We start from the raw sequence: 12,887 nt of genomic DNA on the forward strand, positions 1-12,887 counted from the left end.
AACAGGAAAATAAATGAGACACATGTTTTGCTTTCAAAGTCTGTTGTGGGGTATTTTACTAGTGTGATGCTATCCAAAACTTATTGGGAGTAGGTTTCTAAACACTCAGTTCTTCCTTCCCTTGCATGGTAATCTTTTCACCTTTTAATACTCAGGTGAAAACAAATTCCCAGTCTGCAGACAAACAGGAACCAGAGATTCTGATTATGCCCAAATGATGGAACAAATCAAGATTCAATGGTAAATGCAGTTTCCTCACTACATTTTCCGTGAACAAGATTCTCTTAGGTTGCTTTCTCATACCTTATTTCATCTTCTTCTCTATGGTTTCCAAAGTTAAAGTCATTAAACAGATGTTTGTGAGACCCCTACAGGCAAACTGTTTGTAGTCATTGCTGTTTTTAGAGCTATTAGATGTAGATAACTTCTTCTATTTTGTGTATTTTTGGTGGAGAAAAATCAAGAAACTTATAGGAATACATAATCAAAATTTTTCTTTCATGGATCCCAAATATAGATGAAAAGACATTTTTAAAATTTATTCATTTTTTTTTAGAGAGGAGAGACAGAGAGAGAGAGAAGGGGGGAGGAGCAGGAAGCATCAACTCCCATATGTGCCTTGACCAGGCAAGCCCAGGGTCTCAAACCAGCGGCCTTGGCATTCCAGGTTGACACTTTATCCACTGCCTCACCACAGGTCAGGATAGTTGAAAAGACATTTTGTGCTCAAGTTTAACTTTCTATAGATTCAACATCTATATACTACAATAATGCACGTATACTACCATAATGAATGTATTTAGTAAAATAACTTTAATTTTAGATTTCTAAACAAAATTTTGACAAGTGTCACTCCATAGACCACTGTCCTCATATAACAGCCATTCTTGCAACTAGCTTCTTACATAGAGTTCCAAACATCATAAACTCTTCTATTGAAAAACCGCCTATTATTTTTATGTGCTAGGTTTACATAGGCACTCAATAAATAATAGTTTTGAGTAGCAGTAGTCATTTATTAGAACATACATGCTCACAAAAACTCAATAGTACTATATATTGAAAATACTGATTAAAATTGGGGGAACAAATGTTCAAATTGAATGAATTATAGTACCAAGAGCCATGTGTGTGTAGACTTTAAATTCATACTTTATTCTATTTTAACAGTCAAAGGTTTCCTTACCTGCTTTTGTTCTCTCCAGGTATATCTGCATGTATCTATTCACCATTTTAATATTCTTACTGACTTCATTCCATACCCACCATCTGCTGTGAAATCCATCAATCACATACCAGTTCTGGTGTTGTTCTTGATAATATTGCCTAATCTCAACAATATTTTCGTGGTACGTTGAGTTCTTGACAGCTATAATCTCTCTGCTATTGTGTAATGGATAAGGCAAACTAATAGAGAGACAGAGAAGGAATGTAAAAAGCTGTTTAAAACTTTTTTTTTTCCCCTGGATGATAACAGTTCATTCCTTAATTATTGTTTTCATCACATTCATTACCTTTGCTCAGTTTTCTTTTCCAGGAGCAATCTTTCGTAAATCTCCTTGGGAGGCACATCCAACTCAAAGATGACCAGGGGGATGACTGACCTGGCTTCCAAGAGACTCACTTGATGTTTAGTTACAGGATAGCCATCGATGACAACACTAACAAGGAGAAACATGAAAACAAAAACTCCAGGTTTCTTTTCTTGCATACCTTCCTTTCTGTCTTCTGGAGTCAGTCTATCTCTTTAGAAGCAACCTTGTCTTCCTTGTGTGTTCCACCCTCTTTACTCTCCATATTTTTAATTCCATTCAGCCCAAGACCCAGGAGAAGGGCAGCATACATAGGCTCACAGCTCTGAATGCATACGCTTAGCATCACAGAGCTAGGTTCTTGGCAGAATTCAAGAATAACACACATATTACCTTGAATATTGTGTCTCCCCATCGAGGAGGCTCGGGTGTGTGGAAGGGGAGAAGACTTGGTGAGGGAAGCACTATAATATTGGGAAGGGATTCATTCCGTCAGGACCTGGCAGGCCACTGAGCAGAAATGAAGGAGAATTTAATCCAGCAGTTTGAGATAATGGGAGTATTACTACCCAACAGAGAGGAGGATTATAGCTGTTCTCAAATTTTGGGAGGAGCGGGCCCCAAAGCCAGGGAAATGCTGGCTGAGGGCCATCAGGAAGGGCTTGTTTGGAGTAAAGTCACAGGGCACCTTCCCTCAATGCTCTCCAGCAAACCTATAGGCGCTAACTGGTTCTAAATTCCATGGCCCAGAAGACTGTAAATTAACCTAACCAGGAAGCCTAACAGTCAATTATGGGGGCTCAACTTTCCTGCCCTGTGAAGCGTCACTTAAGGGGCCCTCAGGATTAGGGAAATTTAGAGTGAATGGGTAGTCATTCTTCTGGTATTAAAATGGAATAAAACCTTTGGGACTCAACCAAGATTACACTTACTGAGATTTCTTGTATGTAAAGCTGCATGCCAGGCAGGAGGTAATTCAATTTGCATAAATCCCAGGGCCTTCCCAGGGGTAAAAATAATCTGACAGTCCAGAATCTGCTCATAACTGAAATTAGAACTGTCCAAGGATTTGGTTAAGGACCAGTTGCAGGGGAGGGCGAGGAAGCTCCCAACATAAAACAGCTTTGAGTAAATCAGGGATTCTCGGTCAGTGTGCTGGGGAGCGATGCTTGAGAGGAGGAGTGTAAACTGAAGACATAGCTCAAGCACAGAGAGATCTCCTGTCCAGATGTGGCATGAAGGGGTGTGCGGGCACTGTTACCTGTGCCAGGAGAGGCCACTTCTTCTCACTCCACAGGGCAGTGAGACGGTCTGCTGGGCTGTGGAAGTCACACTGAAACAGTATGGTACGGTTGCCACCAGTCAGTGGGAATGGCAAGCGGTGGACTGTGTAAGCCCAGACCCTTTGGACAACTCAAAGGTTGCTGCAGGGAGTGAAGTGGCCTACTTGTTATTCTGGCATATAAGTGTCCAAGCCACATATTGCTTGACAGAAACTTAAAATATGTAACCATAAAGGTGCCCAGAATTTGACAAGCTGATCACACCTTTTACTAGAGCTTTAAACCCTTTTTAAGATGAAGTGTTTTAAATCCCGGTGAGTGATTTTCTCGAAAGAGTTGACCGCTCCCGTGGCCCCTCACTTACCCGGCAGTATTACATGCACTCTCCATCAGACAGGTTTCTAAGGCCTGAATAGCCAGTGTGTCAGGTACTGTCATTCCTTTATGAAGATGCCAATTTAACATAAGTGCCAGCTCTGTGTCTGGTTGGGTGTTTAACACACAACGCAAAGCTTCTCCTACTGACAAACACTTTAAGCCATATTCACTTGAAATTTTTCGGGCAACTGAAAAACATGAAAACTTCCAAATGTATGCCATTTCATAAATTTATCAGCTATACTGACCATATTTCCCTACATATAAGACACTCCCATGTATAATACGCACTTTAATTTTGGGGCCCAAAATTTGAAAAACAATATATTACATAAAGTTATTGAACTCAAGTTTTATTCATCATAAAATTCATACAACTCCTCATCACTGTCAAAACTCTCATCCAGCCCTGGCCGGTTGGCTCAGCGGTAGAGCGTCGGCCTAGCGTGCGGAGGACCCGGGTTCGATTCCCGGCCAGGGCACACAGGAGAAGCGCCCATTTGCTTCTCCACCCCTCCGCCGCGCTTTCCTCTCTGTCTCTCTCTTCCCCTCCCGCAGCCAAGGCTCCATTGGAGCAAAGACGGCCCGGGCGCTGGGGATGGCTCTGTGGCCTCTGCCTCAGGCGCTAGAGTGGCTCTGGTCGCAACATGGCGACACCCAGGATGGGCAGAGCATCGCCCCCTGGTGGGCAGAGCGTTGCCCCTGGTGGGCGTGCCGGGTGGATCCCGGTCGGGTGCATCCGGGAGTCTGTCTGACTGTCTCTCCCTGTTTCCAGCTTCAGAAAAGTGAAAAAACAAAAAAAAAAAAAAAAATACTCTCATCCATTAGCTTAACCTCGTCTGTGTCTGAGGACTCACTGTCTTCAACAATGAGCACAAAAACAAGCGTGAAAAAGCGGAAAATGCAAGTAAAAAAAGTCTATAAACTGTATAAGACGCACGCAGTTTTAAGACCCCAGATTTTTCTGGGAAAAGGTGTCTTATACATAGGAAAATATGGTAGTTGAAGATTCTGGTTAATTGATGTTAAAAGCAAACTAACTTCATAGTCCTCAAAGAAATCTTTGAATTGGGTACAAAAAATTGCTACATTTTACTGAATTAATACTGTCAAAGGTCAATCATTATTAGTACCAGTGGTGGTATTCAGCCAGTTTGCACTGGTTTGGCAGAACCAATATCCAATTTTTTGAGTTCGGCAAACTAGTTGTTCAGATGGCACTTGTAATTAGGGTTCTCTCTATGGTGGGCGCCTGGGCAGCTGCCTAATGTGGAAATCACAAATTTACATTCCTTACTCATTTTTAATATTCATGCAACAGCATATTCTAAGCACCCATAGTAATATTCATTCCGTCCATAGGTGAAAAAAATTACAAGTGAGGACGCCAGTCAAGAAGCAATATGGAAATACCTTAAATAACAGTTTTATTGGTTTTTTTGTCAGGAATTAATATTTTAAAACGCTTTCTTATAATCTAGTTTTGTGTACCTTTTTTATTTTGTTTATTTATTTGTAACAGAGCCAGAGAGAGGGACAGATAGGGACAGACAGGAAGAGAGAGAGATGAGAAGTACAAATTTTTCGTTGTGGCACCCTAGCTGTTCAATGATTGCTTTCTTATACATGCCTTGACCAGGGAGCTACAGCAGAGCGAGTAACCCCTTGCTCAAGCCAGCGACCTTGGGCTCAAGCCTGCACTTTGGGCTTCAAGCCAGTGACCTTTGGGCTTAAGCTGGCAACCTTGGGGTCTTGAACCTGAGTCCTCTGCATCCCAGTCTGATGCTCTATCCACTGTGCCACTGCCTGGTCGGGCCCTCTTTTATTGTTCTTAAGTATTAAATGCATGAAATAATAAACTACCTTTTGATATATCTTTTTTTATACTTAAAACGGTCATTAGGGCAGAGAACTGGTTGTTAAATTATTTGAATCCCACCACGGATTAGTACTTTAGGTATGTGACTGATGGATCTGGGTAACGAGCCAGCTCTGTGGGTTTTTTTCATAACTGAACCAACATTTTAGTTTTCTCTTCCTTCTTTACATGAGGTAGCAAAATTATTGAGAGCTTTATAGGGCATCTTATTTGTACTATTCATATTTGCTATTATGCTAAAATAACTCAGTTAATCCTCTAGAAAACAATTTAAAAATTATAATGGCATAACAGACATTTTAATAGTAATTTAAAGCTTATGAGGCAATTTTCTTCTGTGACTTCATTTGATATTTTCAACTATTCCACCAGAGGGGTAGAATGGATATTCCAATTCAATACATGAGAGATCTGAAGCACAATTAAATGGGATAATTGGTCCAAGGTCACATAGATGTTGTCATTGGTTGAAAGAAGACTCACCTTGGCCTTTGCTTCTAAATGAGACCAAGCAGTGGCTCCTAGGAACTAGTATCAAATGTGGGTGTGCCCTGTCGGGATCTATATACCCAGCCTCTCACTACTTGGAGACAGCAGTGTGCAGGGGACACTGAGAGAGCCCGTCTCATCCCACGGGAAGGCAGATAAACTGACTCCAGTAAGATCACTTACAAGGGAAACCCCTGTGAGAGCCACAGAACCCTTAACCCCAGTGTTGCCACAAATGCTGGAGTCAGACCTTTTTTTTTAAATTCTAAAAGTAATTAAGCTTTTACAATTTGACATTTCATTAAAAAATTAACCTCAATGAGAAATCCAATTGTGTTGTCTCCATTTTCACTTTTTGCCATGGTTGTGGAATCGTATTTTGAATTTCAGTGTTCTGCTATCTTTGGGAAATACCATGATCATTGTGAACATTTAGAATATGATGATTAAAGGCGCCTGTCATGTTAAGAAATTTTTTTTTTTTTTGTATTTTTCTGAAGCTGGAAACGGGGAGGCAGTCAGACAGACTCCCACATGTGCCTGACCAAGATCCACCCGGCATGCCCACCAGGGGATGATGCTCTGCCCATCCGGGGGGTCGCTCTGTCGTGACAAGAGCCACTCTAGCGCCTGGGGCAGAGGCCAAGGAGCCATCCCCAGGGCCCGGGCCATCTTTTTGCTCCAATGGAGCCTCAGCTGCGGGAGGGGAAGAGAGAGACAGAGAGGAAGGAGAGGGGGAGGGGTGGAGAAGCAGATGGGCGCCTCTCCTGTGTGCCCTGGCCGGGAATCGAACCCGGGACTTCCGCATGCCAGGCCGACGCTCTTAACCAGCCAGGGCCCATGTTAAGAAATTTAAATGGGCAAAACAAACTTCATCTGAGGTAGAACACACAACTCCCCTTTGTTTTTCCTGTTGACAAATTTATCTTTGATCTCATTTCCTCCCTTCATTCTCTATTCTATGTCACTATTAAGTCCGTTGTTTTCCTTTTAAATATCTCCTGTATCTGTCCCTTCCATTTTATTTTCAGTGTGACAACCACTGTTGATGTTATTACTACGTCATTTTGAAATACTAACTAAACCAACCTATTGTTGAACTATTTGCCTTGAAACATGCACACACACAGTCCAACATAATTCAAACATTACAGGAATATAGTTTACTAAATGCCTTATTCAATTCAGCAATAATTAAGATAATAGAATTTTACTCTTTAAACTATTATTATAGTAGATTATACTTACAAAATATTTCAATATAATTTGTATGCTAATATAATCTTTTTTTAAAAAAACAGAGACAAAGAGAGTCAGAGAGAGGGATAGACAGGAACAGAGAGATGAGAAGCATCAATCATTAATTTTTCATTGCACATTGCGACACCTTAGTTGTTCATTGATTGCTTTTTCATATGTGCCTTGACCGTGGGCCTTCAGCAGACCGAGTAACCCCTTGCTTAAGCCAGTGACCTTGGGTCCAAGCTGGTGAGCTTTTTGCTCAAACCAGATGGGCCCAGACTCAAGCTCGTGACCTCGGGGTCTCGAACCTGGGTCCTTGGCATCCCAGTCCAATACTCCATCCACTGTGCCACCGCCTGGTCAGGCTAATATAATCTTAATATACTGTTATTTGACTATGTTTATGTTACATTAGTTTGTAATTTATTTTCTTGTATTATGTTTGTTAGGTTTTAATATCAGGATCATGCTAATTTAAAAATAAATTTTTATTCGTTATAACTTCTGGATTATCTGAACCATATTACTTAAAAAAAGAAATTAAAAACAAATCAGGATGCTGTCTTTGCTTGTGCTCTAGAAAAACTTATAAAAACATAGGAAGTATCTTTTGAGTTTGTAACCCTCTGAAAGTTTGCTACAATTTTCCTCTAAAATCATTTGATCTGAGACTGTTTTGGAGCAGGGCTACATTTTTAAATGCCTTTTCTCCAATGGCCTATTTAGATTTCCCATCTTTTTTTTAGTCAATTTGGACAGGTGGTTTCCTGGAGAAGTGGCACTGCTCTGCAGGGGATGTTTTCATGCTTCTGGCTAACAAAGGCAAACATGTCCTTACCTGTAGTTTTCCCAGATTTTGGAGGGCCCACAACTGCAATCTTAATGGACACATGAGGCTTAGGTTTGGGTTGGCGAATATATTTGATTGGGTTCTTCATAAATTTTTCTTTAGTTTCCTTGCTAGATAAAAAATAAATATACTGACGATGGATTACAGGATAAACTGGATCTTCTGTATTTATAATTGGCTTCATTGTCTCTCCTTCACTTAGCTGTAATATATATACAATTAAATTAGAAAGTTATCTTTAATTTTTACAGCATTTTCCCAAATATATTTGAAAATGAAATAATTTGTAATATATAAAAATTTTTCTTATTGGATAAGAAAACTAATTATAATCAGATATTAATGTTAAAACACTGTGAGCTCTGGGCAGTGGCTTAGTGGATAGAGTGTTGGCCTGGCATATGGATATCCTGGGTTTGATTCCCAATCAGGGCACACAGGAGAAGAAACCATCTACTTCTCTACATTTTCCCCTCCCACACCCAGTGGCTCAATTGGTTAGAGCATGGAGGATAGCTGGCACTGAGGATAGCTCTGTTGGTCCAAGCACAACAGACTCAGATGCTAAAAATAGCTCGGTACTTGAGCAACGGCCCAAGATGGGTTTGATGAGTAGATCTCAGTTGGGGCACATGCAGGAGTTTGCCTCACTATCTCCCCTCTTCTTACCTAAAAAACTCAAAACAAAACAAAAAACAAACAAATAAACACTGTGTAAAAAGAACAAATTAATTTATACCCATGTGTCATCTTTTTAAAAAACCTTTCAGTTTATGACTATAATAGTCTTTTTATTTCTTTTATGAAGTCTTTAGTGTGTATACTCAGTGTTTCTACCAAGACATATAAAGTTCTTTGGATATTTTAACGGGTCAATTTACCTTTAGAAACAGGTCCATTTCTTAGGTAATGTTATGGATGGCAATGTGTTCCCCAAAACCCTAACACCCAAAGTTACTGTATTTGGATATAGGCTTTTAAGGAAGTAATTAAGGTTAAAAGAGTCATAAGAGTGGGGCCTTAGTCAAATAGGACTGGTGTCCTTATAAGAAGAGGAAGAAACACCAGGTGTGGGTGCACACAGAGGCAAGGCCATATGAAGATATAGTGAGAAGTGGGCATCTGCAAGCCAGGAAGAGAGGCCTCACCAGGTAACCATCCTCACTGGCACCTCAGTCTTAGATTTCTAGTCTCTAGAACTGTGAGAAAATAAATTTCTGTTGTTGAAATTATTGGTCTATGGTATTCTGTGATGGCAGCCTAAATAGACAGGTGGGGTCCTGGGTTACATTTCAGGGTACCCTGGTAGGACAAATCCCACAGGCTTTTCTTTCATATTTTCATAGAGACAAAATCCCACTCACAGAATCAACAGCAATCATAAAAAGAAAAAATCCACCGAAAAGGCAGCCTAAGTAGGGAAAGAATGGAGTGGAAGGAGCGGTCCCACATCTTTGCATTGGTGATGATGAGTACTGGGAAATTAACCGATGCTAAGTTTCTGTGTCTTTTTTACAGCATCATGCCCCGGACCAGCGCAGCTTGTAATCCTGGGTCTTGAGTGAGAACAGTTCAGAATTAAGAAAACAGACTCATTAAGAAAAAAGGATGGGATCGGGAAGCTTCTTCAATGCTGATGGCAATATCCGAGTGCCCCATAGCTCCAGTTTGCTTTATTATATAGCCATATGCAAATCAAGGAAGTCCTTGATACAAAGTTACACATCTGAGGCAAAAACAGGAACTCTCCCAAGGCATAAACAGGAATATCCCTACCATGCATAAACGAAATCAACCAACATCTGAACAAACAAAGAGTGAGAGGAAGAGCATGTAAATTGCTTCCAGCAACTTAAGCAAGCAAGTGAAGTTGGTGCAAAGAAATACTCAGCATCATAGCCAATATGGAGATGGTGGGGGAGAACTTAGCCTTTTGCTAAGCCTCGAATCTGCAAAGGCTTTTTGCCACTTGCAGTCTACAACAGCATCAGGTGGTCAAGCATCAGCCATCCTTGAACTTGACAGAGAGGATGTGAAACAGTATGGTAACATCACTCCTTCCTCAGAGCTACACCAAATCAGTTGTCATCAGTCAATGGTAGTCAACATTTCATTCTTGGGCTGGAGTGACACTTAAGGCTGGGAGTAAATGCCACAGATAAGGAGAAACTCAGGCATGGGATGGCAATGGCTGCTCTATGTTTTATACTTGCTATTAAAAGAAAAACTGAAAGTTCAATGGTTCCATTTTAAATTCCCAAATTAAGTGTGAATCCTTATAGTACGATGCTACTAATACCCATGGTGTCATCAAATCAGAAATAATCAAATTACTAGTCACCAGGAGAGATTCCCAACAACTCTGACAAATAATTCTTTATACGTTTAAACCCTTCCTATGACCATGCACTCATTTCTCTACAATGCATTTTTGTACAATCCTAATTATGTTTGGACATGGTGCCCTTTTTAATTCTACCTAAATAGGCTCTCACTTCGCCTTCTTCTTTCCCTATTTTACTTGTCTTCGAGAGAATGTTAGGGCATGCTCTTTTTCACAAGCTTTCCAGGTGATTCTCATACATGCTTAACTCTATCCAATTCTCTATGGAAGTAACTAGCATACTGTTTTTATATACTGCTCACAAAAATTAGGGGATATTTCAAAATGAATATGAAGCATTGAAATATCCCCTAATTTTTGTGAGCAGTATATCTTAGCAGGATATTTGAAAAAGTTCTTCTTATGGTTAAGATAAAGAAGATAGCACAATTAAGTAGAACTGAAACTGATTGTGTCAATATCAACCAAAAGGGAAGTTTCTTTTCTTTTTAAAATAATTTTAAAAAATTTATTCATTTTAGAGAGGAGAGAGAGAGAGAGAAGAAAGAGAGAAGAGGGGAAGAGTAGGAAGCATCAACTCCCATATGTGCCCTGACCAGGTAAGCCGAGGGTTTCAAACTGGTGACCTCAGAGTTCCAGGTTAATGCTTTATCTACTGCGCCACCACAGGTCAGACTTAAAGGAGATTTCAAGTAATATGTACATGGCTTAATTTTGGACTCATCTCCCAAAATACTTTTTATCAGTGACCAATAATAATAGTACATATTAATAACTCATACTAATTGAATACTTACAAAAAAACAAGCACTGTTGCAAGCACTTTATAGTAATTAACTCATGCAATCATTGTAACAATATTTTAAGGTAGGGGCTATACTTATTGTTATTGTATAAATGGGAATGGGTCAGAGAGGTTAAGTAAGTTTACTTAGTAGTTAGCTATGCTTTTGAACTCAGGTAGTCTGGCTCCAGAGGCAATCTGCATTGCACTTATCACTGACAGAAATATGAAGGTAACCTTGCTTGAGTGAGCAGATCACTACTAGATGACATTCTTTTATTGTCTTTATAGTGCTTAATACTATCTGACGAGAACTTGTTTGTTTACTTATTTATTACCTATTCTCCCTCCCCACCCCAATTAGAATATAAACTCCAAAAGAGAAGAAACCTTTTCTGTTTTGTTCATTACTTATTCCCAGGGGCTGGAACAGCAGCTGGCATGTTCTTGGTTAAGATTTGTTGAAAACCATCCTGGCTATCATCAATAAATAATCAAACGAGTGTTGGCAAGGATGTGGAGAAAGGAGAAGCCTTGTGCACTGTGGCGGGACTGCAAATTGGTGCAGCCACTATGGAAAACAATATGGAGATTCTTCAAAAAATTAAAAATAGAATTATCTTATGACCCAGCAATTATACTTCTGGATATTTATCCAGAGAAATCCAAAACACTAATTCAAAAAGATATATGCAAAAGGATGTTCATCGCAGCATTATTTACATTAGCCAAACTGTGGAAGAAACCTAAATGTCCATCAATAGATGACTGGATAAAGAAGATGTGGTGTGTGTGTATACACACACACACACATGCACACGCACACATACACACACACACACACAGTGAAATATTACTTGGCCATAAAAATGAATAAAATCTTTCCATTTGTCACCTAGAGGGTATTAGGATAGATGAAATAAGTCAGACAGAGAAAGACAAATACCATATGATTTCACTTATATGTGGAATCTAAAAAACAAAGTAATGAACAAACAAAACAAATAGACTCATAGATACAGAGAATAAACTATAGTTGCTAGATGGGAGCGGGATTGGGGAGCTAGGTGAAAAGGGTGAAGGGATTAAGAAGTACAAATTGGCAGTTACAAAGTAGTCACAAGGATATAAAGTACAGCACAGGGAATACTAATACAGTCAATAATATTATAATAACTATGATGTCAGGTGGGTACTAGACTTATTGAGGGGATCACTTTGTAAGCTATATAAATGTCTAACCACTATGGTGTACACCTGACGCTAATATAACATTGAATGTTAACAGTAATTTAAAAAAATTAAAATTAAAAAAGAAAATCATCCCACACTTGAAGTTACTGAATTCCAATTAGATTGAATCTATTTGTACACACTGTATAACAATACAGTACTTAGAAATAATTCTGTTATGAACATCAGTGGCTCATTTTGTATGTGTTTTACACTCTTCAGAGGACTTCATACGCTTACATTTGACCCCAGTGGCCTGGTGGCATTATTCTTCCATCTCACAGGTGAGGAAACAGAATCAAAGAGGTTAAATGACTTGCTTAAAATTAGAGAGCAAATTAGAATCAGAGTTCAGCTATTTAGTTTGAAAAAATTTCCTCTATCATCATCTTCTGCTACAAAGCTAAAACCAAGTAGGAATTCTGTTATCTCTACAGAAATAAACAAAATAAATTAAACTTTTCAACTACTTCTCCCACTTCAGAAAGGCAAAGCAACCACATATTTTTGTAGCTAGTTAAGATACTATACAGTGCTTCTAATTTTTGAAATTATTCAGTCTTCTTAGAAATACTTTAGATATACTTAAAAAAAAGAAGTAGTAAAAGAACATAGTTTTCAGACGTTATATTCCTGCCATTACCTTTACAGGGTCCCAGTAACCGAATGCACTCATATATTTATAGGTAAAGCTGATCATTTTCTGGGCAAGGCGTGATGATATTGGATAACACTTCTCAAAAATGCTTGCGCGATTCTCCACCAGTGGTTGAAGTTTTGTATTTAACACATATTGTACAATGTGGATTTTCCGAGCTCCATTAATGAGAATTATTGGTATCAAAAACTTCTCAAATTCATCCTGATGAGAAA

The 12,887-nt window shown here is 39.3% G+C and overlaps 1 protein-coding gene across 1 annotated transcript in view; it reads right to left on the reverse strand.

Annotated features, from left to right (window-relative positions):
* Nucleotides 1-12,887, reverse strand: part of AK9 (adenylate kinase 9) — a 178,054-nt gene that overhangs the window by 10,643 nt on the left and 154,524 nt on the right. The window contains exons 30-34 of the mRNA XM_066247994.1: nt 12,658-12,876; nt 7,642-7,855; nt 3,180-3,381; nt 1,515-1,661; nt 1,187-1,407 (exon numbers count right to left, since the gene is read on the reverse strand). Of these exons, the coding sequence (XP_066104091.1) occupies nt 1,187-1,407; nt 1,515-1,661; nt 3,180-3,381; nt 7,642-7,855; nt 12,658-12,876 (1,003 nt within the window). The remainder of the gene's footprint in view (nt 1-1,186; nt 1,408-1,514; nt 1,662-3,179; nt 3,382-7,641; nt 7,856-12,657; nt 12,877-12,887) is intronic.

This window comes from Saccopteryx bilineata, chromosome 12 (assembly GCF_036850765.1).
Source record: "Saccopteryx bilineata isolate mSacBil1 chromosome 12, mSacBil1_pri_phased_curated, whole genome shotgun sequence".
NCBI lineage: Eukaryota > Metazoa > Chordata > Mammalia > Chiroptera > Emballonuridae > Saccopteryx > Saccopteryx bilineata.